Source organism: Pinus tabuliformis, chromosome Q, assembly GCF_031772625.1.
Source record: "Pinus tabuliformis cultivar Carrire ecotype Pingquan chromosome Q, CPIR1, whole genome shotgun sequence".
Lineage (NCBI taxonomy): Eukaryota > Viridiplantae > Streptophyta > Pinopsida > Pinales > Pinaceae > Pinus > Pinus tabuliformis.
Window position 1 is genome coordinate 1,303,295,081 of NC_142296.1, and position 25,850 is coordinate 1,303,320,930.

General features: G+C 38.2%; 1 protein-coding gene across 3 annotated transcripts in view; it reads left to right on the top strand.

Annotated features, from left to right (window-relative positions):
• The window catches only part of LOC149224614 (hyperosmolality-gated Ca2+ permeable channel 2.3-like), a 373,352-nt gene that overhangs the window by 34,984 nt on the left and 312,518 nt on the right, over positions 1-25,850 (top strand). For all 3 annotated transcript variants that reach the window (XM_089386187.1, XM_089386185.1, XM_089386186.1), the window contains exon 2: positions 17,664-17,819. In XM_089386187.1, coding sequence (XP_089242313.1) covers positions 17,664-17,819 — 156 coding nt within the window. The remainder of the gene's footprint in view (positions 1-17,663; positions 17,820-25,850) is intronic.

Below are 25,850 nucleotides of genomic sequence, written 5' to 3' on the forward strand. Positions count from 1 at the left end.
TTGCACTAATCGCATTATCTCCCTGAAAGTTAGGCAACTTATCTATCCCAACTGATGGAAGAGCATTGGGATACCTTGGAATGTTAGAAAAATTGCAAGGGGCATACATATCCATGATGCTGTGCCTAACTTGACTAGTAAAAAGCAAATGGATATCAGAGAGGGCTTCTTGTCCGAGGTTAACAAGAAGTGTACGAGAAGAGAGTTTGTGTAATCGTACCCTAAAGACCCTTTCAGGATTAGGAGTAGGATTGCATAGACTGCTTGGATGTCTTCTAGTATACACTCTTGAAGATAATATATGAAGTGGAGTCGCCACCTGAACAAGAAGTGAAACACGAAAAAGCTCGAAATGAAAGAACCAAGGATAGAAAAACTCTATCCCCGACAACGGCGTCAAAAAATGTTGTCGCACAGATTGTCACGACAACGCTCAGACCGGGGACTGTCACTCTGATCCCCGATCTCTCCGTTTAAGCCTGTCTCCCGTGGCTAAGGGGGATAGACCTTATAGGGAAATGGATGACCAACTGTGAACCAGTTGGGTTGGGAGACACGAAGGAACAAGCACTAAATTGATTTGTTAAATAAATAGACCAGTGCCTTATGAAGTTAATGTGTAAATGATTACTTACTAAATGTTGCAGAAATGTAAACCATGTAGAGCAATCATTTATCATCAAATAACTTAAACAAAGATTAAATTTTATCAAATGCGAGAAAATGCTTAAATGATACTCCAACAATTTAAAACTTCGAAAGATAAAGTTCGATACACAACCATGTAATTTTAAACGCTAACCAGATATCTCATTCATGATCATTCAAGCATGCTAAATCACATAAAAATGATCAAAATTTTAGCCTCAGCGGAAGAGATAAAAAGCAACAGATCCCTAAGCTAAGACTCAAATTGGTAAAATATTTCCAAAATATTTTTATGTTTTCAAATAAAACAAGACTAGGTTAACTAAAGTCTAAATAAATGAGACTTTTAAATCTAAAACCTAAACTATAGAAAAGAAAATATTTTTTATATCTTTTATAAATTTCTTATATTTTTTTTATGATTTTTAATTTTTATACTTTTTTTTATTTTTTATGATTAATAAAAATAAAACTTAAACTAAACTATAGAATTAAAATCTAGAACCCCTTTTTTTATGATTTTATGATTTTTATGATTATAAGAAAAAAGACTTGAAATCAAAACTTAAACTGAAATCAAAGTCTAAAAAAAATATATATATATTATTTTTTATTTTTAAATGAACTTAAAAATTGAATCAAAAATAATCTAGAGCCTATACAAATTAAGCTAAGCCTAAAGGATCTAATGCTAAAATCAAAAGCTTAATAAAAATTTCAAACTTACATAAAAAATGAAACATCAATATATATATCAAAAAATCTAAAAGCAAAATAGAAATTTTTTATTTTAAATTTTTATAAACCTAAAACAAATCAAACAACAAAAAAAAGACCTACGTTAACTCCTATTCATGAAATAAAATGAAATCTAAAACTAAGCTAACATTACCTTACCATTCAATGCATAAAAAAAAAGACTTGGTCCGTATGAATAACAACGTGATTCTTACAGTGCGATTTGCAGATTTTGACGGCGGAATGCTCTTCGACGGTGGACGGAGAGGGTGCAGGTGCTTATGGTTGATTGTTTTAAGCCGGCTGCGGAAGGGATGCTCAACAGCAGGCAGAGGAACTTCGAGCGTTGAAGATGCGGCTGCAAGGGATATGTCTGCGTTGAATTTAATGGGTGAAGGCAACAGGCTTGGTTGCAGGTTGAGGTGGGGCGTTATGAAACGTGGGGCAACCGGCAAGTGAATGGTAGTGTTGCAGCGGAGGAGGAGGAGACGGAGCTGCGTGGGCAACCTGAGGACGTAGCAGAGAAAGAAGAGTTGCAGGTTCGATAAGTGGAGCTATGTGGGGGTGCAGGAATGTAATGCGTAGAAAAAAAAAGGACGCAGAGAGAGAGCTGCGTGGAGGCTGGCAATAGATTGCTGAGGAGCAGAATGAAATGGACAACGAGCAATGAGTAATTTGTCTGGACAGTTGAGGGAAAAACGACTTGAAGAGGTGCGGGTTTTCTCTACAATCCCACCAAGCAACCAATATAAAATACTTTCCAGGGACTGATAAAATTATTTGATCCACTTATCTTCAGTTTTTTGTAGATGAGACCCTCTCAAAAAGATTTCCAAATCTAAAAGCAACAAAATTTAAAACGCTTGAACAACCAAAACAGTGACCCTGCAAAAACTAATTTTCCCACAAGATTTTATCCCAGACCTGCAACCTGCAAATGGAAAACAAAAAACCCAAAAAATATATGCAAGGATTAAAAATGAAACCCTATAAACCGGTCCAAAATTACAAAATTATAGCTCTACAACAGCCAGATTTGTCAGTTATCATCAATAATATTTTCAGAACTTCAGATTTACTATGAAATGCTTTAGAAATCTCTCATGCAAATCAGAAAACAAACTTAAATAATAAACTCAGGATCAAAAATGGCTGGGCTTTGCAAGAAAATGCTTGCGGGTGTTGGTTGGTTCAGCCGAGAACTTCCCCAAACGCCCACTGATCTTCTTCAATAAGGGTTTCCTGCACAGCTCACTTCAACCATCAATAAAGAGAGAAAAAACAGTACTAGATCTCAGATGTAATGGAGATACCTGCCATTATTTCAGAAATTCTAATACCATTCAAACCCTAGCAAGTGAACAAGATACCTGTGTTCAATAATACTCTACAATAAGCTGTTACTAATGGCTGAAAATTAAAATATGTAGAAAATAGCTCACAACACTTCAAGAGAGTAACACCAGCAAGATTTCAACTCCAAAGTCTTTCTTTATTAGCACTAGAAAAAGTTTACAGGAGAGCTTTCTTCAGCACAAGACTCACAGATTGAATGATCTCAAATGACCCCTAGCACCCTATTTAAAGGAAAAATTTCCAACAGCTAGTTCGAGTGATCTACGTCAAAATGATCTCGACTGTCAATGAGGATCAAGATATCTTTTAATCTCATCCGTCGAATTTTTAATGCATTAAAAAATTGAAATTCTGCATTTATTTACTCAAAATATTATTATTTTATTATTTTTTAAGTTTTTATTCTATTTTTTAATTTATTTTATAATTTTTTTTTATAAAATTTTTATTTAATTTTTAATTTTTTATTTTTTTAATTTTTAATTTTTTTTTATTTTTTAATTTATTTTTAAATGGATCCTCGAACTTAGCCTTTGGAAAAAGTGACCTAGGACCTAGGACTTATGAGGGGATTAAAACATTTCTTAACCCTCAAGACACTTTACATCATGACTTTTACAACTTTACATCCCAAGGGGGAAAACCCATTTGACATAGACCCTCATAAACCACCCAGTTCTGCGACACAACTATAATCTAGCAGATTAACACACTAGGATTCCTCTAAGATTCTAATGACAAAATTCATTCCAGCTTTGGGGTTAGGTTGAAGGAAAACTCTGCGGATCATGGATCGGTGAGACGAAAAACCTTCCGGAACGTAGATTATCACTAGAAAATTAGGTCCACCTAGGCAATTTACATTCATGACTCATATCTGCTAAGATTATTTGCAATTCACACATGCAGATCCCCTAGCACCCTATTTAAAGGAAAAATTCCCAACAGCTAGTTCGAGTGATCCACGTCAAAATAATCTCGACCGTCGATGAGGATCAAGATATCTCTTAATCTCATCCGTCGAATTTTTAATGCATTAAAAAATTGAAATTCTGCATTTATTTACTCAAAATATTATTATTTTATTATTTTTTAAGTTTTTATTCTATTTTTTAATTAATTAATTTATTTTTAAATGGATCCTCGAACTTAGCCTTTGGAAAAAATGACCTAGGACCTAGGACTTATGAGGGGATTAAAACATTTCTTAACCCTCAAGACACTTTACATCATGACTTTTACAACTTTACATCCCAAGGGGGAAACCCATTTGACATAGAGCCTCATAAACCACCCAGTTTTGCGACACAACTATTATCTAGCAGATTAACACACTAGGATTCCTCTAAGATTCTAATGACAATATTCATTCCGGCTTTGGGGTTAGGTTGAAGGAAAACTCTGCCGATCATGGATTGGTGAGACGAAAAACCTTCCGGAACGTAGATTATCACTAGAAAATTAGGTCCACCTAGGCAATTTACATACATGACGCATATCTACTAAGATTATTTACAATTCACACATGCAGACTGGGTTTACAACATAGTATGATCAAGTCGATGATGACTGTCGAATGGCACGGACATGTCGATCAAGCGCTATCCCTTTTTGCGAAGAAAAGGGAGGTTACTGCTATGGGTAGTTGACACGTAGTGGTCAACAAGAAGATAAGTAAACAAACATGGAGGAGGTCCTACTCACTCCATTTTATGTTTATGACAATTCTTAGAAATTGAGATAGCCTTCTTGTAAACCCTATGTCATCAATTGAATCCAATGATTGAGATCCATGTTAATTTCATTTATTGCATCATTTTCAATGCACTGTTTCTTGGATCCATGTCATATGTACAACATCCCACTGTTTGCTCAAGGAATTCAGTGGCCTGTCTTCTTGACAAATAAATTTTTTGTTACACTGGACCATATGTATGATTTGCTATCGACTCGTGTTGAAATTGATTGCTAACATCAATCCTTGATTCAATATCGAGGATAAAACATCCTGAGGGGTGGCATGTAATAAACATAATTAATATAATCAAGCTAATTACATATAATTAATCAATAGGTCAAATTCCATCTCAAAGGGTTGTGTCTATTCAACACATGACTATTTGATGCGTATAAAGAATGTCATGTGTCAATGTAATATCATCTCATTACATTCTTATCAAAAATAATTATTTTATCATTCATAAATATTCTTGTCAATGTATGCCCCATTTAGTTTGGAATCTGGATAGTTTCACATAATGGAACAGTTGGTTCATAACACATATTCCCAAGGGTGTCTTGTTAATTTTAGGCAACAATGGTATGTTCTATGCTTTAGAGCAATTTTACTTCAATTTCTTTATTAGCCCAGTATGAATATTCAGATTAGCAATCACATGAACATGATAGTAAAATGCAGATAGAACATAAACATAAACAATAGAAGACAAGTCAAGACAAGAGGACACAAGATGTGGCACCAGCCAGGGGCAAACTCCAATGTGGGGAAACCCTTGATCAAATCTTCTTTTAGTCTTCAATAGTTCAACAGAGGGAGATAATACAATTTACAAATTTGATAATTTATAACAGCAGCAAAAGAGCCCAAACTAGAAAAGTCAATGCTGGTCAATAGGGCAGATTTGACCCTTAACAAATAGGTCAACTTCGACCTCCAAACAACAAGATAAAACAACCCTCAAAATAGTCAAATTGAGCCCAGTCAAAGTCTGGACAAATTGCTCACCTGCGGTTAGCCCTAGCCGCAGTCAATGCTAGTCAACAATCAACGTTTAACCTCAATTTCTGTGCACAGAAATGCGGCCTGCCCAAACAGAGATAGCCCTCACAAAAGCGCAGCGTGACTGTACACATTCAGAACAGGACTCCTCACAGGGCTTTAGGAAAAAAGACACCAGAGGGAGTTTTCATGGGAAAGAAGCCAGAAGCAAGTCATAGGATATTCGGAAGTGTAGCTTATTGCCATATTCCAGAAGAGAAGCGGAGCAAGTTAGAGCAAACTACCGAAGTTGGGTATCTAGTAGGTTATAATGAGACTTCAAAGACGTATCGGATCTACATTCCTAGCAGCAGAAAGATTGTAGTAAGGCGGGATGTGAAGTTCATGGAAGATAGAGCCTCCAGGAAATCTTGTGAGATGCCATTTGACGAACAGGATGAGGATGCTCCTCTAGTCTAGCAATAGGGATCAGTTTTGGCAAGAAGACAAGCATCTGGTTCAAGCACAGTAACTAGTACTAGCATCTCCTCAAGAGAAGAGGAGCCAGGAGTGTCACAACAGGTATAGGAAGAGGAACAAATGGAACCTCCCACCACCAGTGGAAGAACTAGCCGAGAAGTACGACAGACTTTGAGGGATGCAGAGGAATTCGTTGGAGCTCCTAGAGCCGAGAAAAGGCAGCGTAGACAACCTGACAGGTACCAAGCATTGGTAGCTCAGGTTGAAGAACCCTCTAGTTTTCAAGAAGCCGTACAACACCAGGTATGGGTGGATGCCATGGTAGAAGAGTAGAGTTCTAGATGGATCTACAAGATCAAGTATGCTGCAGATGGCAGCATAGATAAGTACAAGGCTAGGTTTGTCGCAAAAGGATATGCGCAAAAGGAAGGAATAGACTATGAGGAAACCTTTGCCCCAGTAGCTCGATATACCTCTATCAGATCCATTATATCCCTTGCAACACAGATGGGATGGGAGATTCACCAAATGGATGTCAAGACAATGTTCTTGAATGGAGTGATAGAAGAAGAGGTATATATTGAACAACCAGAAGGTTTCAAAAACACATGAAAAGAGAACTCATGTGTGCAGGTTAAAGAAAGCCTTATACCGGCTAAAATAAGCACCCAGAGCTTGGTATGGTCGAATTGGCAGCTACTTACAACAGTTGGGATTCATCAAGAGCGATGCCGATCCCAATGTTTATTATCTGCTGGTAGAAGGTGAGCCGTTGATTCTAGTATTGTATGTGGATGGTCTATTTTCGACATGATCATCCAGACTCATTGAGGATTGTAAGAACCTAGAAACTGAGTTTAATATGAAGGATTTGGGGCTAATGCACTATTTTCTGGGATTGGAAGTTTGGCAGCAGGATGGTGAGATCTTCCTTGGCCAAGGAAGATATGCATCAAAAATTCTGAAAAGATTCAGAATGCATGATTGTCAACCTATGGCTATGCCTATGATTACCAATTGGAAGAAAATAGATGCTTCGGGAGACAAGGAAGTGGACCCCACCTTATACAGACAACTCATTGGGTCACTTATGTATTTGGTTAACACCAGGTTAGACTTGTTTTATGCTGTCAACACCATTAGTTAGTTCATGGTGGAACCAAAAAGGGTGCACTGGGCAGTAACAAAGCACATTCTCAGGTATGTGCATGGAACAATAAATTTTAGATTAAGGTACACCAAGGGCAATGATATCGGATTGAGTGGATTCATTGATGCAGATTGGGCAGGAAGTTCAGTAGACAGGAAAAGTACCATTGGGTTTTGCTTCAGTATTGGATTTGGGATGACCTCCTGGTGTAGTAAGTAGCAGAAGTCTGTAGCTCTGAGCTCTGTTGAAGTTGAGTATATGGCAGCTAGCAAAGCAACATGTGAAGCTATATGGGTCAGGAAACTGCTTGCAAATATATTAAGGAGAAGGATGGAAGCGATAAGGATCTTCAGTGATAATCAGAGTTGTATCAAGCTCTCTAAAAATCGAGTATTTCATGATCTCTCCAAACACATTGATATTCAATGTCACTTTATCAGAGAGTGTGTTCAGTGTGGAGCGGTACAGTTGGAGTACACTCCCACAAGAAATCAGGTGGCAGATATACTCACCAAGGCTCTAGGAAGAGCTAAGTTTGTTCAATTTCGGGAACATATGGGTATGTTGGAAAATCCCTTTTAATAGAATGATATAGCGTTTGAGAGGGAGCTATAGTACAAATGCAGTAGTGGTAGTGGCAGTGTCATGGGCAACAATACAGTAGTAGCAATAGCACAATGTTGGTGGCAACAACAGTGTAGAAAGGAGATGCTTCAGAAACAGAGTAGCATGAAGGTAGACATTGTTGTTAGAGCAGTTTCCTCGCTAAGAGGGAGTGTTAGCTTTTGGTAGCATCGAAAGTGCTCTAGCCTTGAAAATTGGTGGCACATGAGTTCTAAAGAACCCAGAAACCGTTTGGTGAAATTCCCTCCGGATTTTATTTTATTAAAATAATTAATATTTTTAATGGAGTTCCTAAGTCTAAACTTAGTGAAATTAAAATTTTAATAGGTATTAATCAAAATATGGATGAGAATGATCTAGAAGGCAGATCAAGCCATGTTTTAATCTTAGCTGTTGATTAGAGACTTAATCTTGGTCATTGAAGACTCAATAGGAAAAGTATAAAATGGAGGCTTGGGGTTCATTTGGAAACACACAGAGAGATTGAGGAAATCGATTTTCTGAGGTGAGAAGTTCTCAGGAGGAAAATCGATTAGGGAGATCTTGCAGTTGAGGGGTAGGGAGAATCCGGGAGAAGGGCTTTCCGGAAAATACAGAACAGAGGCAGAGAGAGCTTGCAAAGAAGTAACACAATAGCCGGGAGAGCTGACGTTGGGCCAGTTTGGGCCTACACAGTCTTGAAGCAGAGCCAAAAGGGCTAGTGCAAAGCAAAAACACTGTCTGTCACGCAGAATCCAGAACTGCCAGAACAACTAGAATTGCCGGGAGCTGCCAGAACTGTTGGAACTGCCAGAACAGTCGGGAGCGTTGACGCAGAGCACAGAGAAGGTGATGCAGGGCTGACGCAGAACCAACGCAAAAATAGCCGGGATTAGCCAGTATTGTGGAAGAAAAATGACAATAAATTTACACCATTCAATGAAGAGTTACTTCATCAATCCAAAGATAGTCTCTCCATGCAAAAATATTCCTGCAAAGGGACTTTGCTTCATCATTCATGTAAGCAACCAATAGAAAAAAACAAGAATGCTATTGGGCACTCACTCAGGAGAGAAGATATGAGTGTGTGTGATGATAAAAGTGACTTCGCTCTATTTATATGAGGTAAACTAAATCAATTCTCATTAATATACAAAAAAAGCCCTAAAAATTGGCTTGGAGCATTCAACTAGGCCTAAAAGTCAGAAGCCAACCTTAAGATAGCTTTCCAAAATGATAAAATGTAAGAAATATGTCATAATTCCTCCACACATGTGGGAGGAGAGGCTATCCAAAATGACATCATCATCCAAAAATGGGCATCTCCATCAAGCGACAAAGTGGGTCCAAGAGTGCTCCTCACTTCAAGGGACATCATCAAAGTGCATGGGTACATCACCAAGTAACATCTCCTGCACCATGACCTCATCATTAAGGAGGCTAATGTCACTTTCTTGGGGCATGCACAGGTGACATGGCAGTGTTAAGTTCTGGAAGAAAATCCGGAGATGGTCATTATGGAGACTATTGGGATGAAGAGACTACGTAGAAAATCGTAAGTGAAGCCCAGGTTCTAATCAATGGACCCACCCCATCATAGTGAATTGCATCTATATCATGCATGTGTTCTATAAAGATTCAAATAGTAAGATGAGTGCAAGTGGAGTATCAAGTGTTGGCATCAAGACAATGTGCTAGCCCTCCTGAACCATCTCAAGTGTTCTCCATCATCATTTGTGCTTTGGAACAAGGCAACATCCATCAATCAAGTACAAGGCCAGCCTGGGGTGTCCTGGGTCGATTTGGGCACATCATCGATAAAGGAAACCCCTTGAATTCTTGGCTTAACATTTCAACATTTGGAGGTGTATCAAGGAGCATACAACCATGTTGCGGCTTCTCAAAGCCCAAAGTTAATATCAAGAAGATAATGTGTCATTTGGGCTCTCAAAGCTGGGCTAGACGTCCTCTTCATTGTGCTGGAAAAGTATCAAGCCATCCCTCAAGAGATTTTTGTTGCATGTGTGATAAACCATCTGAAACATACCCTTAATATCACGTGAGATCAACATCATTAGGGACAAAAACCATGGAAGTATCATAGTGGACCACATTCAATGTTATGGGCACAAAAATACTTCACACAAACCTTGCATTCAATTGTCTTTCTAGCCATAGTTTCATGTGATAATGTGGTTAGGGAATGGAAAATGCTTCAAGGAGGATGGCCATAGCCATGATATCAGTTGAAGGAGGTCCATCATCTTGAGTATAATGATGAGAAGTGGGAGAAATTGTGGAGACACAAGTTACCCCTTTCCTTAGCTTTCTTTTTCCACCCCTTCGGTGCATTTTTTACTTTAATGATTTGCCCTTCTTTCTTGTATGACTTAGGTGACACAACATGCTTTATATTTTTCCAATACCCCTTGAAGATGTAGCAACTTATCGTTCATCGGGTTTATTAATATGCCCCAAACATTAAATGAAAGCATATGTTGGGTCCCTATAATACTAGTAATTACCCCATTACTATTGTAGTTATACCCCTTATTTATATTGCTGTGCCCCTATTACCCCCATATTGTTACTATTGTGCCACATAGAAGCCCACTATTGTTATTGTTGTGCCCTACAATATTATTGTTATGTAGGCTTTGATTGTATTGGGACCACTTAGACTCCTATATATAGAAATGAGGTATTTTCATTTGTATCATCCAAGAATTGTTCATTTATGTAATGTAAAGGAGGTTGCCCCCTCGAAGAGGCTGAATTCTAAGGCGTGGATCTCTCTTTTCTATCTTTTTGTGAGCTGGTTTCATAACATTTGGTATCAGAGCTTTGGAATTCTAGGGTTTCGCTGCTCCAAACAGGTCATCGTGGCATTTTCGCTATAACTTTTTTTTTGTGACGTTTCAGAATTCGCAAAAAAAACCCATTTGAGAATAATTGGTGCTGAACCTTGGGTCCGAATTTCAGAGCTTTTCGCGCGATATTTTCGGATATATGATCTGAGGAAGTTGACCTTTTTGCAGACTCCTGAATTACATTCAAAACAGGTGATCTGGGGAAAATCGTCATAACTCTCTCTCTGAGGATCGGATTGAAATTTCGTAAAAAGGTACAGAAAGAGGACGGACTGTAGTTTCTTGTGTGTGTGTTTCAGATTCAAAGGTTGAAACAGTGACTCGTGGCACGTCGTACAAGTTCGCTCTACTGAACCAGTCTAAAAGCAAGTCACTGTGGGAGATTTCACATAACTCTTCCTTGGAGAATCCAATTTGGCTCAGACTTGTGGCATTGGAAAGAGGACGCAGAAGGCTACTACAGGTAGCAATTTCAGAACTGGATGATCTGAAATTACAGAGATACATCAGATTCAATATCAGGCTTCTATAAAGTGAAAAAAATGTGTGTAGTTTTTTTTTTAATTTTTGTGTAAGCTTGGTTTAACGGAATTCAAAGGGCATAGTTAAGCATTATTATCGGTAACTGATGCTCCGAGGAAAGAAAATGCAAACACCTAGTAAGGAACCTGAAAGCTCTAGCATGACCCATGAAGAAGAGGAAGAAATGCTACATGATATATCAAAATTACAAGAACAAGTGCAACAAATGTCACGCTCACAAAAGCTAACAGAAGCTAAGATAAGTGGCGTGGAATCTAAGATAAATGGCGTGGAATCTAAGATAAAGGGCATGGAAGCTAAGATGGATGATTCGAAGACAGACTTGAAGAGAGACATGGCAGATTTGAAGATAGATATGAAGACAGACATGGAAAAATTGAAGAAGTTGCTACAAGAAAGGGTCACTAATGGTGAAAAGGTAGTAAAGGAAACTCATGATGAAAACAAAAGAAATGTTAATCATGATACCATTATGCTAATGTTGGATCGAAGAATCACCATATTCCAAAAATCGATATGAGGAAGTTTGATGGCAAGGATCCCGCTACATGGATATTACAGATGGAGCAATTCTTCGATCTCAATAATGTGCAAAACGCACAAAAGGTACGTATGGCAACTGTATATTTGGAACCAAATCAGTTTGTATGGTATCAATGGCTTTGCTCTCGTAAACAATTTATCACTTGGGCAATTTTTACGGAAGAATTGATAGCACATTATGAAGATACAAAAAGCAACACTTTTTTTAGCCAATTGATAAGTCTCAAACAAAAGGGTTCAGTAATGGAGCACATTGAGGAGTTCCAAAAATTGAACATAAGGGTAAAAGATATTCCAGAGGAGCATAGGATTGATGTGTTCATAGGGTCTTTAAAGGATAATATCCAACATGATGTTCGCCTTTGGGAACCTGATTCATTAGAGAAGGCATTCAGGTTAGCAAGAAAAATGGAAAGCAAAATTATGGCAACCAGGAAGCATACCACTCACAACTATAAAGATGGAAGTGTTGTTGCCCCTAGTCTTCCACAACCTATAAGGTTGACACCACAACAATTGGAAGAAAAAAGAGCAAAAGGGCTTTGTTACAGTTGTGATAGCAAATACACTAAAGGTCATAAGTGTGCTGAGAAGAAATTATTCTACATAGATTGTGAAGAGGAAGAAGAAAAGGAGCAAGAAAGGTCAAAAGAAGAAGATATACTCCAGGAACAAAGCCTAGATGAAGAACAAATAAATCCGACCATATCTTGTAATGCATTGGCGGGAATTACCACTCCTCAAACCATCAAGATAGAAGGACAAATCAAGAAGAAAAAGGTAATAGTGTTGATTGATTCAGGAAGCACCCACAATTTTATTCATTGTAGGGTAGCAAAAGAATTGAATTGCTTCCTATATCCAGCACCAGAGTGTCAAGTGATGATTGCAAATGGAGGAACAATAAATTGCTCTGGAAAGTGCCATAATATCAAGCTATCCATGGGAGAATATGTATTGACTAGCCCAATGCTTTCCATTCCAATGGGAGGTGCTGATGTTGTACTAGGAGTCCAATGGCTACAATCCTTGGGTACAATAGCTTTTAATTTTCAAGAACTTTTCATCAATTTTTTTGCGGAAGGAAAGGAAGTTGAATTAAGGGGTATTGCAGGGAAACAGGAAAGATAATCAGCTCTAATGGTATGACAAAGCTTCTAAAAAAGGAGCAAAGAGGTGTAATTGCACAATTATGTTCGCTAGATGTTTCCACATTGGAATCATCTATTTCTCCAGATCTCCAAAAAGTCTTGGACAATCATTCCAAGGTATTTGAGACTCCCAAGGGTCTCCCACCTATGCGTGATCATGATCATGCTATTCATCTGATTCCAGGAAGTGTTCCTCCAAACATCAGGCCGTACAGATATCCCTATGTCCAAAAAAGTGAAATTGAACGTATGGTTGCAGAAATGCTAGAGGCTGGTATAATTCAACCGAGTCAAAGTTCTTTCTCAGCTCCAGTAGTATTGGTGCACAAGAAGGATGGATCATGGCGCATGTGTCCAGATTATAGGGAGCTCAACAAGCTCACTATTAAAGATAAGTTCCCCATTCCTGTTATTGATGAATTACTGGATGAATTGCATGGATCAATTTACTTCACCAAGTTGGATCTTCGTTCGGGATATCATCAAATCAGAATGAAGATTGAAGACATTCCAAAAACGACATTTAGAACTCATGAGGGTCATTATGAATTTTTGGTCATGCCTTTTGGCCTTACCAATGCACCTTCAACATTTCAAGGTTTGATGAATTCAATTTTCAAACCATTCCTTAGAAAATTTGTGTTAGTATTTTTTGATGATATACTAATCTACAGCAAGTCTTGGAAGGATCATGTTGAACATGTTGACAGGGTGCTACAACTATTGGAGGAGAAACAATTATATGCAAAAAGATCCAAATGTTTCTTTGGAGTCCAGGAGGTGGAATATTTGGGTCATATTGTATCTCATGAAGGAGTTAAGGTAGACCCTAGCAAAATTAAAGCCATTAAGGAATGGAAAATCCCCACATCCATAAAGCATCTGCGAGGATTTCTTGGGTTGACAGGGTATTATCGCAAGTTTGTTAAGAATTATGGGAGAATAGCAGCACCTCTAACAACATTATTGAAGAAAGATTCATTTTCATGGACTCCGGAAGCAACAAAGGCCTTTGAACATCTTAAAGAGGCAATGTGCCAAGCACCGGTCTTAGCTACACCGGACTTCACAAAAACCTTTATTGTGGAATGTGATGCTTCAGGAAATGGAATTGGTGCTGTTCTAATGCAAGATGAAAGACCCATTGCTTTTGAAAGTCGTCCAATCAAGGGAAAGTTTTTAAGCAAAGCTATTTATGAGAAGGAAATGTTGGCAATACTCCATGCACTTAAGAAATGGCGACCCTACCTAATGGGAAGACACTTCAAGGTAAAAACGGATCATGATAGCCTTAAATACTTTTTAGAACAAAGATTATCCTCTGAAGAGCAACAAAAGTGGGTCACAAAGATGTTGGGTTATGACTTTGAAATCATCTACAAAAAAGGGAAGCAAAATGTGGTGGCAGATGCACTCTCAAGAAAGGATGAGGATGTGGAAGCATTGTTGTGTGCCATTTCTATTATCCAACCAGATTGGATAAACGAAGCAAGGGAGGAATGGAAGAATGACGAAGAAGTGTGGGCACTTATTCGAAAGCTACAACAAGATTCCAGTACTTCTGATACATTTAGCTGGAAAAATGATTCGTTATGGTACAAAGATCGCTTATACCTCTGTAAGAATTCCCAGCTAAAACAAAAGATTCTTATGGAATTGCACACTTCTCCCTTAGGAGGGCACTCAGGATTTTTAAAAACTTACCACAGGGTTAAGAAGGAATTTTTTTGGGATGGCCTTAAATCAGATATTCAAAAGTTTGTGGCGGAATGTTTGGTTTGCCAGCAAAATAAAGTTGAAACAATTAAGACACCGGGTCTATTACAACCTTTATCCATTCCAAGCCAACGTTGGGAGGAGGTTTCAATGGATTTTATCACAGGTTTACCCAAGTCTGAGGGAAAGAGTGTCATCATGGTGGTAGTTGACAGACTTACCAAGTATGCACACTTTTGTGCATTATCACATCCATTTAAAGCCAGTACAGTTTCTACTGCATTTATGGAAACAGTTCAAAAGCTACATGGAAACCCAAAGATTATTGTAAGTGACAGAGATCCCATTTTCACTGGAAATTTTTGGACATAATTATTTTCTTGTCTTGGTACTCAGTTAGCTCATAGCTCATCTTATCATCCTCAATCTGATGGGCAAACTGAGATAGTAAACAAATGTTTGGAAGGATATCTTCGTTGCTTTGTATCTGATAAACAGACACAATGGGTCAAATGGTTGCCTCTGGCTGAATGGTGGTATAACACTTCCTTCCATACAGCAACAAAAATGACCCCATTTATGGCACTTTATGGGTATCAACCACCATCCATCACATCATATTTAAGAGAAAATTCTAAGGTTCAGGCAGTGGAACATCACATCGAACATCAACAACAAGTCCTCCAACTCTTAAAGGATAACCTCGTGTTGGCACAAAATAGAATGAAACAACAGGCAGATCAACATCGCAGTGAAAGAAGTTTTGATGTAGGTGATTGGGTATTCCTACGGCTACAACCATATAAGCAAATGTCCCTAAAGCAAGCTAAGAAGGATAATAAATTATCACCAAAGTATTATGGTCCGTACAAGGTGTTGCAAAAGATTGGTACTATGGCATACAAATTGGAGCTTCCTGCAGCTTCTCGATTGCACCCAGTTTTCCATGTTTCATGTTTAAAGAAGGTTATAGGTGACAAGCTCCCAATTCAAACAATATTGCCAGAACTTGATGAGGAAGGAAAAATTATATTGGAACCGGAAGCAGTCACAGAAACAAGAACTCGACAGCTACGAAATCGATCAATTTCAGAGTATCTTATCAAGTGGAAGAACTTATCCGCTGAAGATTCCACATGGGAGGATGAGAATTTTATGCAAAAGTATCCAGAACTACTCAAGCGTTGAGGACAACACTTTTTTGAAGGAGAGGGGCATGTTGGGTCCCTATAATACTAGTGATTACCCCATTACTATTGTAGTTATACCCCTTATTTATATTGTTGTGCCCCTATTACCCCCATATTGTTACTATTGTGCCACATAGAAGCCCACTATTGTTATTGTTGTGCCCTACAATATTATTGTTATGTAGGCTTTGATTGTATTGGGACCACTTAGACTCCTATATATAGAAAGGAGGTATTTTCATTTGTATCATCCAAGAATTGTTCATTTATGTAATGTAAAGGAGGTTGCCCCCTCGAAGAGGCTGAATTCTAAGGCGTGGATCTCTCTTTTATATCTTTTTGTGAGCTGGTTTCATAACAGCATATAATTACAAAAATGGTTATTGCATCTTCTGATAGATGACACACCTTCCTTCAAGAATTATGCTAGATGGGAGAGAACACTGAGCAGAGCATACGTGGAGATCTCTGAAGTAAGGCTATACGTGGATCATTACAGGGCTACTGGCTGACCAATGGGGAGAAATTTTTTCTCCTTGCGGTTACCCACCTTTGGTGGGTAACAGTTATCATATCAACACATTGGAGGAACCAAAATCTGCATTTCTGCAACCAGATCTTAATTTGCTTGTGATATGTGTCCTGTTTGGAAGTGTTCTGAGGATTTTCTTGAGATCTATTTCCTTAGTTTCTGGAAACATCAAGCCAATAGATCCTCCCTAAAACAAAATTTTAAAAGAACACATTAAAAACCATAAAATAAAAATAGAAAAGGCAAAGTGTGGGGTCCTAAAGCCCCAACTTTTGCATAGGATATAACCCTATTCCACCGTCCTAAAACACAAAAATTCAAGTTTTCATGGAATTTTGTATTTCTGAGATTATGAGAACAATTTGGAGTGAAATACAGTCGGAGATCTGAATTTTGTGTGTGTTTTGTTGATGGCTTCTGTTCGAAGAAATATGGAAACTTGAGTAAGCTTCCTTTTAACTAAGTGCCGAGCACTAACCACCTATCAAGAGCTAGGCACTTCCATACAGTATACACGTGTGATTATTGGCACTGACTTAACAACCATGACAGATTTCGTTAATCAGTGCCCCCTTTCAAGGGCATGCTGGTTCATGAGTGTTAGACATGTCATTTGAACCCTGATGGTGGCTATAGCAACTCCTTTCACTGACCCAACTTGCCATTTGTGAATTTTTTCAAATAATATATGCATGCGTATTTTTAGATATGCTATTTTCCTCATGTCTTGATCCAATTTTCAAAATATTCATGTGAATCCATAGCAGTGTCTGAATCCTCTGAAGCTTGAATATTTATGTTTGATTACATTACTGTTTTGACTATTTTTCTTATAAAATCTTCTGGAGGCAATTCTTCATTCCGTACATTTCATTTTTTATATATATTTATTGCAATTAGATTGCTGTTCTACTTGTTACTCGTCAAAGTTAACTATGCTATAAGTTGAGCCTCCTTGCTGACCACTGGCTCTTATGGCCTGCCTATTTAAAACATTTCTATAATTGTTTTTGATTCTTTTTCCCTTATGATTATGCACGGGAAACATCCCGGGATTTCACTGCCATTAACAGGTGGTAACCAGGGTGAACTGCCAGTGCCTAGGTTCCAAGCACTTCAGCCCAATGGGATCAAGAGAGTTGGACTCATGGCCTCCCTAACTCATGGGAAAGATCTCACATCTGGCTCATGACCACTTGAGCTAACCCTCAAGGCTAATGGTTTTTGAATATATAGTTGTGGATTTTTATTTAAAATGTGCAAATAATGTTTTGTGTGATTAATGCTTTATACTTTGAACTATGTGTTGTCAAACTAAATTTTTTCCCTTGTGAACTCTTTAAAGTTTTTTCTTTGCAGCAGATAATTTTAGTATGCTATACAGTGATTCACATTGCTAATTATAGGATGTCTCTCATGTACAGTGTACGCATATTTTCTATTGCTGGGATAATAGGCATATTTGTTCTACTTCCACTTAACTACACGGGAAATCAGCTTCGTACTGCAGATTGGTCCGACATTTCCAACCAATCATTGGACTTGTTCACCATAGCAAATGTAAAAGATAGCTCCAAAAGGTATTGCATCGATGACCTTTGTTAACTCTTACTTACCTGTAAGATTCTATATTATATTTGTTTGGTTGTAAAATGATATTTTATGCAAAAAGTGTAGAAATTTGTCGCCCCAACTCAGTTTCAGTTTTAGAAATCACATCAGTTTAATGCCCAACCCAACATAGATTTATGCTGCTGTTTTTAAACATGAATATTTGCTAAAGCATGAAACACATAATCCTACTCTACTCTCACTTTCATTGAGAATCATGTTGAAGAAAATGGTACCATGGAGGTGTTTCCTAGTGCTTTTTTCCGTAGCCTAGGAAAACATGTGCACCCACCTTTTTATTGTGACTTTATGTGATTATTAAAGTCATGTGACTTTTAAGTCACCTTATGAGGTACACAAAGTACATTGTTCTTTATAATATTAAAATGACTATGTTTTTAAAGTGACTTTATGAGAAAAAGGTACTTGGTACAAAAAGTTATTAGAGTGACTAGGTGAGGTCATTAATGAAGGGGGGGACATGATAGCGGGTCAATGTGAGATTAGATTTCCAACCCAAGGTTGCTTGGGAGCGGGAGCAGCATTTTCAAAAGTTCCCGGGTCGGGAGCGAATCGGGAGCAAATTTTATATAATAGATGCATATATGCCAACAAAATCATGTAGAATCATGAATTAGTTATAAAAAACATAAAAACATGGAGTAAACCATATAACATCAATCATCTAGTAGTTACAATCTTCATCAACCACAAGTCCACAAGTTACAGGTTTTCATTTATATAGCATGTAAGGGTGCACATAACCAAAATAGCATCAAGTGCAATCCATCTATGAACTGAAAATACATCAACAGATAGGCTCTAGATGGCCTCTAGCATCCAAAAAAGTCATGCTACAACAAATACCTACATATCATCAAAATCATTTCCTATCTTACTATCTTTGTCATTAATATCACCCTTTAAGCATTAACATAAGATTTTGACTTCAAGTCAAGATTTTGTTTGAGTGATTGGTACATTTTTAGTAGGATCATGATAGAGGAGTTCAACAACCAATGTCACTAAAATCGAGGTACATATAGGGATTGGTGCACTTGATTAAATACGAGTTCCATACCCTAGTACATGACAAAATCCAATGGAAACATTGCAATGCCCCCAATCCTGAAATCCTGAAAAATTGATAAGTTTGCTGGATTTTGAGTGAGATTCAAAATTCTACTTTCTTCATATGAAATCCAATGAGGTCAGAACCACTCTGAAACATCTTAAGTCATTTCATGGTAATGCTAAAAAATTAAGTAAAAAGATGAAAATAAAAGATAAAGGAGAATGTCACTTTGACTTAAATTCTTCATGTGCAAGTGTTGGAGAAGAGGTGAAGAGGAGGAAGGCTGAGATAGCCATTTTTTGCTGAGGGAGAGACAATATTGCAACATGGAACAAACCATGCGCAGGCCCAAATTGCCAAGATAGTATAGACACGCAGATCGAGGCACAATAGTACATCCCCAATGCTGATTTTGAGGAAGATTTTGTGCATTTTTTGAGGCTAGCAACGTGAGTTTTGAGGGGGATTAGACTGTTTGAATTGCTGGTTTGATAGGCCCGTTTTTCAAGGAGAAAAGGTGGCTTTGTGGTAGAAGAAGTTTGTTAGAGGTTTGAAAATCGAGGAGAAGAGTCAGATTGTCAGTACAAATTTTGAGGTAGAAATAGTCAGCTTTGTGGCACAAAATTTGAGGGGTCAAGTTTGACATGTGGCATGAATTTCCAGATCTGGAAAGTATGAACAATGGTCCGATCTTTAAGGCAAAGTGCTGAAAGAGTGTCATGAGTTTCCAAAACAACAACACGAAATTCTAGGAAGTTGGCTTGATTTTCAAGGGAGATATAAGTACCCTTGATGTGTAATGCATGCTGTAAAAAATTCTATGCGATAAGCAAAATAAAATCCTCTTCCTAATTGGTTTTCACTTCAAGGTTTTTCCAAGGTCCGTGATTGACCAAAAATATCAGTGTCCAAATTTTATGTGCATGCTTGTGTATTTATCCGTTGAAAGTGTAAAGTACTGGTAGCTTCTAGTGTTTCTTTTGAATTTAATATTCAAGTTTAATATCAACATTAACCATGGGCTTTGGGCATTAAATTTGTTTTGCAAAACAAATTGAAATCAAGTGGGGCTACATGACACAAAAATTTCTTCATGGTATCATAGCTTGGGGATACATGGTATCAAAGCACCAAGTGAACCTACAGCTGACAAAGTGTGACCAACAAGCATAAACCAACCTATATACCTAGAGATTTGTGGTTGACGAGGAGGTTGTTTGTTGATTTTCAGTGTTGAGGAGTTGGTTGGTTGAGAGGGTCAGATTGCCACTGGTTTGAGGGTGGAGAATATATTGAGTGGGGCTGAAAATTTTGGTCCTTGTAAGGAGAGTATAATCTTGTTGCTTGAGGAGTTTGAGTTGTGGGATATTGTAGAGAGTGCGGTACAACCACCCACTAATCTAGTTTAGTTGGCATAATTCAACAAGCGTAATGTGAAGGTTAAGAGGATCCTTTTAGATGCAGTTAAAGACCATCTTATACTTCGTGTATCAGGGAAAAAGTTTGCTTCTGAGATGTGGGAGTCCTTAATAACACTTTACCAAAGCACCAATGAGAATAGGAACATAGTTTTACGTGAGAAACTAAGAAACACCAAGATGACCAAGATTGACACAATGACCTTGTTGACCACTTTGTGTCAACGACCCCATAGCAGTACACCCCTTTTTTCGCAAAAGAGATCTATCATGTTCGAGTGCTCGCGCCTTTCAGATTTCATCATCAGTTGGCAGTTTTGTAAAGATGTCAACCCATTATGCATATGTATAATGTAAATCATCCTAGTATGACCACGTTTGTATGTAATAGCCTAGGTAAACCTATTGTTTTGTTGATGATTCCATTCTAGGAGGTTTTTTCTCTCACTGATTCTTTTGTGTCTCTAGACACAAATGATCGGCATAGTTTTTCCCTCCATCCTCACCCCAAAGCTAGGGTGGATTTTGTTGTCAAGATCTTAGGTGAGTCCTAGCATTTTAGATCGAGTCTTTGTAAAAGTGATTTGAAATAATTTTAGTTAATTGGCTAAATTATTTTATTACAAGTCATTTGGTCTACTAGATTATATTTTTTGTGTTACAGAAATGGGTAAATGTTGAGGGTCTATAACAAACGGGTTTTCCCCCTTCATATATTAAAATGTAAAATCTTCATATAAAAAAATATTTTAGTGCATGGTCCCTCATATTTAGACACCATGGCTAAATTATTTGAGGGTTGGAAAAATTATTAATCCCTTCATGTGTTAATTAATTAAATTTTATATTGAGCAGCCACAGGGCTTTGAGGTGCATGGGAGAGAGTCTCTTGTATGCAGGCTTAAGAAAGCCCTATATGGTTTGAAGCAAGCACAAAGAGTATTGCACGAGCATGGTATGAGAGGATTGATTCTAACTTGCATCATATGGGTTTCCAAAAGAGTGATGTAGATCCAAACCTATATTACATTGTGTTTGGTGAGGATCCACTCATTTGTGTACTGTATGTGGATGATTTGTTTATTATAGGAGAGGAGAGACTCATAGAGCACTGTAAGAGAGATCTTGCTTCAGAGTTTGAGATGAATGATCTAGGATTGATGTGCTTTTTTTAGGGTTGGAGGTTTGGAAAGAGGATGGGCATATCTTTTTCAGCGAGGGCTGGTATGCAAAGGACATACTGAGGAGATTTTGTATGGAGGACTGCAAGCCTATGGCCACTCCGATGATTACCAAATGGAAGAAGTTGTATGTGAAAATTCCTAGATCTAACAATCTTAGGAATCCTACTGCAACCAATTGAATCTACTTCACCTAGATTATAAATTACGTTACAAACTTATTCCAGATTTCTACTTGAAACATTGAAGTAAATAACTGAAGCAACCTACACCAAATTAAATATGGTCCTGAAACATAGATTGAGGAAGGAAACAGAAACACATAAGACACCGTTATTTTTGGACAAATGTCCTTGGAAAAACCCAATGCGGGAAAACCGGTGCAGCAACTCTAAGGGTGTTATTATTATGCAGGAGAAAATATGAGTACAATTCTAGGATGCTCAACTAGCAATCCGATACAGAGAATACTGGACAAACGAATGGTGAAATGATCTCACCTTGTCACTGGGAGAATCAGTGACTGATGTCGTTGAACTGGAGGCTCTGCGTCACCCTTTGTGTGGTCTCTGCGCAGAACTGTGTCACCCTTTGCGTGGTCTCTGCGCAGAATTGCGTCACCCTCTTCATGGTCTCTGTGTAGAAATGCGTCACTCTTGGCAATTTTTGCATCACCCTTGCTGGGTATTACGCTGCCCCTCTTTTGGATCCTCTACTGGCTGAGAAAATCGATCTTCTGCCTGCCTGACTCACACCTCAACTTCTGACAACTGAAACTCGACTTCCCCTGAAGGACTGCTGTGTCAACACTCCGTGGACCAGTGTCAGCGTTCCTCTGGACGTTTTTCTGTCCTCCCTTTGCTTCATACTCTCTGGAAATTCCTTCTTCCAGATTCTCATTGCCCCTCTGCTGCAAGAAATATCCTCATTCAATTTTCCCTCTTGAGAACTTCTCACTTCAGAAAAGTGATTTTCTTGATCTCTCGGTGTGTCTTCCAAATGACCCTCAAGCCCCTTCTTATATCTTTATGTTGGCCAAGCAACGACCTAGATTAAATCTTAATCAAAGGCTCAAATCGTTTTGGATTGATCCGTGTCTTTTTCTAGAAGTTTCACCCATGATTAAATTAATATCCATTAATATTTTAATTTTCATAAGTTTAGACTTAGGAACCCCATTAAAATATTAATTATTTTAATAAAATCACTTCTAGGTGGAATTTCCCAAAACGCTTTCTGGGTTCTTTGAAATACATGTGCCCAAGCCTCCCTGCAAAATTTGAGGCTTAGAGCACATCTGATGCTATCCCAAATCAACAATCCCTTTTAGCGAGGAATGTGTTGTAGCAATACACTACTACTGCATACTGTTCTGACTCTGAAGCATTGTCCTCTACGCTACTGATGTCTAACATGCTGTCCACCAACTATTGCGCTGCTGTTGCTACTGTACTGCTGCGTTTGACACTGCCACTGCCAATGCTACATCTTGTACTGCAACTCCCTCTCAAATGCTGCGTCTGCTATGCTGCTAACTTTGCCAATGCTAACGCTGAATCTGTACTGCAACTCAGTTGCTGAGAGAAGCAACTGAAAACACCCAAAACTGGATGTGTATCTAGTGGATACACCTCGGTGCTGAAAGCCTGATTGCTGCTAGTCCCATGCTGTCTTCTGAAGCCACTGCGCTGCTGAAGCTCTGTACTGTGCCTCCAGGCACTGCTGCGTCTCTGCTTTGCGCAACTCATGTTCTGGTGCTACTAACTACTGCATCTGTCAAATTAACACTCCATGGCACCCACTGAAAACTCCTCCATCCTGCTACTACTGGTCATGGGCTCCTATAGCAAGGTGATGATCCAAGAGGTGGATTCCTTAAGGATCCTGCCCATATGTTGCTCTATCGAACTATAGTTCTATATCATCGCACCTCCCTCTTGGGGTATCTTGGCTGTCATGGCGAAGTCCTCCTCCTATTCAATCTTTGTGGTTGCAACCTTAGGTTCATGCTTCTCATCCTTGTCCTTTTTCTTTAAAGGACATTGGGATGCATAGTGGCCCATCTCGCCACATCTGAAACATTTCACCTTGGAGACGTCCTGTTAGGCCCCTATACTACTAGTGTAACCCCTTATTGTTATTAGTACAACCCACTTATTATATTGATGTATCCATGTAGTGCCCATATTGTTACTATTGTGCCACATAGAAACCCACTATTGTTATTATTGTGCCCTTACATTATTATTGTTATGTCGGCTCTCATTATGTTATGACCCCTTAGACTCCTATATATAGAAAGGGGGTCTTTTCATTTGTATCATCCAAGAATTGTTCATTTATGTAATGTAAAGGAGGTTGTCCCCTCGAAGAGGCTGAATTCTAAGGCGTTGATCTATCTTTTCTTGAGCTGGTTTCATAACATTTGGTATCAGAGCTTTGGATTCTAGGGTTTCGCCGCTCCAAACAGGTTATCGTGGCATTTTCGCTATAACTTTTTTTCTGCGACGTTTCAGAAGTTTAAAAAAAAACCCATTTGAGAAGAAATCGCGCTGAACCTCGGGTCCGAATTTCAGAGCTTTTCGCGCTATATTTACGGAGATATGATCTGAGGAAGTTGGTCTTTTTGCAGACTCCTGAATTACATTCCAAACAGGTGACCTGGGGAAAATCGTCATAACTTTCTCTCTGAGGATCAGATTGAAATTTCGTAAGAAGTTACAGAAAGAGGACGGACTGTAGTTTCTTGTATGCATTTTTCAGATCCAAAGGTTGAAACAGTGACTCGTGGCACGTCGTACAAGTTCGCTCTACTGAACTAGTCTATAATCAAGTCACTGTGGGAGATTTCGCATAACTCTTCCTTGGAGAATCTAATTTGGGTCAGACTTGTGGCATTGGAAAGAGCACACAGAGGGCTACTATAGGTTGCAATTTCAGAACTTAAAGATCCAAAAGTATAGAGTTACAGTTGTTTCAAGATCGAGCTCCTAAAATCAAGAAAAAGCAAGATGAGGAAGTTTGATGGCAAGGATCCGGTAAATTGGATACTTCAGATGGAGCAATATTTTGACCTACATGGTGTACCACTGTTACAAAAGGTATGTATTGCATCTTCATATTTAGAACCAGATCAATTTTTATGGTATGAAGGGCTTTGTTCTCGTAAAAAACTTGTTACGTGGTCAATTTTCACAGAGGAAATGATAGCACATTATGAGGATACAAAGAGCAACACCTTCTTTAGAGCAACACCACAACAATTGGAAAGAGTAAAAGGGCTTTGTGACATAGTGGAAAGAAAAATTATGGAAACCAAGAAGCATACCCCTCACAACTATAAAGGTGGAAGTTTTGTTTCTCCTAGCCTTCCACAACCTACAAGGGTTACACCACAACAATTGGAAGAAAAGAGAGAAAGAGGGCTTTGTTACAATTGTGATAGCAAATGCACTAAAGGTCATAAGTGTGCTGAAAGGAAATTATTTTACATAGAATATGAAGAGGAGGAAGAAAAGGATCAAGAAACATCAAAAGAAGAAGATATACGCCAGGACCCCACCCCAAAGAAAGAAGAAATGAATCAGACCATATCTTGTAAGGCATTGGCAAGAATTACCAATCCTCAAACTCTCAAGATAGAAAGACATATGAAGAAGAAAAAGGTGCAAGAAGTGAAAGATCACATTGAGAAAGAAGAAATGAACCCAACCATATCTTGTAATTCATTGGTCGAAATTACCACTCCTCAAACTATCAAGATAGAAGGACATATCAAGAAGAAAAATGTGAAAGAAGTGAAAGATAACATCGAGAAAGAAGAAATGAATCCAACCATATCTTGTAATTCATTGGTCAAAATTACCACTCCTCAAACTATCAAGATAGAAGGACATATCAAGAAGAAAAATGTTCAAGAAGTGAAAGATCACATTGAGCATCAAGAAATGAATCCGACCATATCTTGTAAAGGATTGGAAGAAATTACCACTCCTCAAAATCTAGAGATAGAAGGATATATCAAGAAGAAAAAGGTTCAAGCAAAGAAAGATCACATCGAGCATCAACAACAAGTTCTCCAACTTTTAAAGGATAACGCCACTTCAGTGCAAAATCAAACGAAACAACAGGTAGATCAACATCGTAGTGAAAAATGTTTTGATGTAGGTGATTGGGTATTTTTACTGCTACATCTCAAGCAAGCTATTTATGAGAAGGAAATGTTGGCAATACTACATGCACTTAAAAAATGGCGACCTTACCGAATGGGAAGACTCTTCAAGGATGAGGATGTGGAAGCATTGTTTTGTGCTATTTCTATTATCC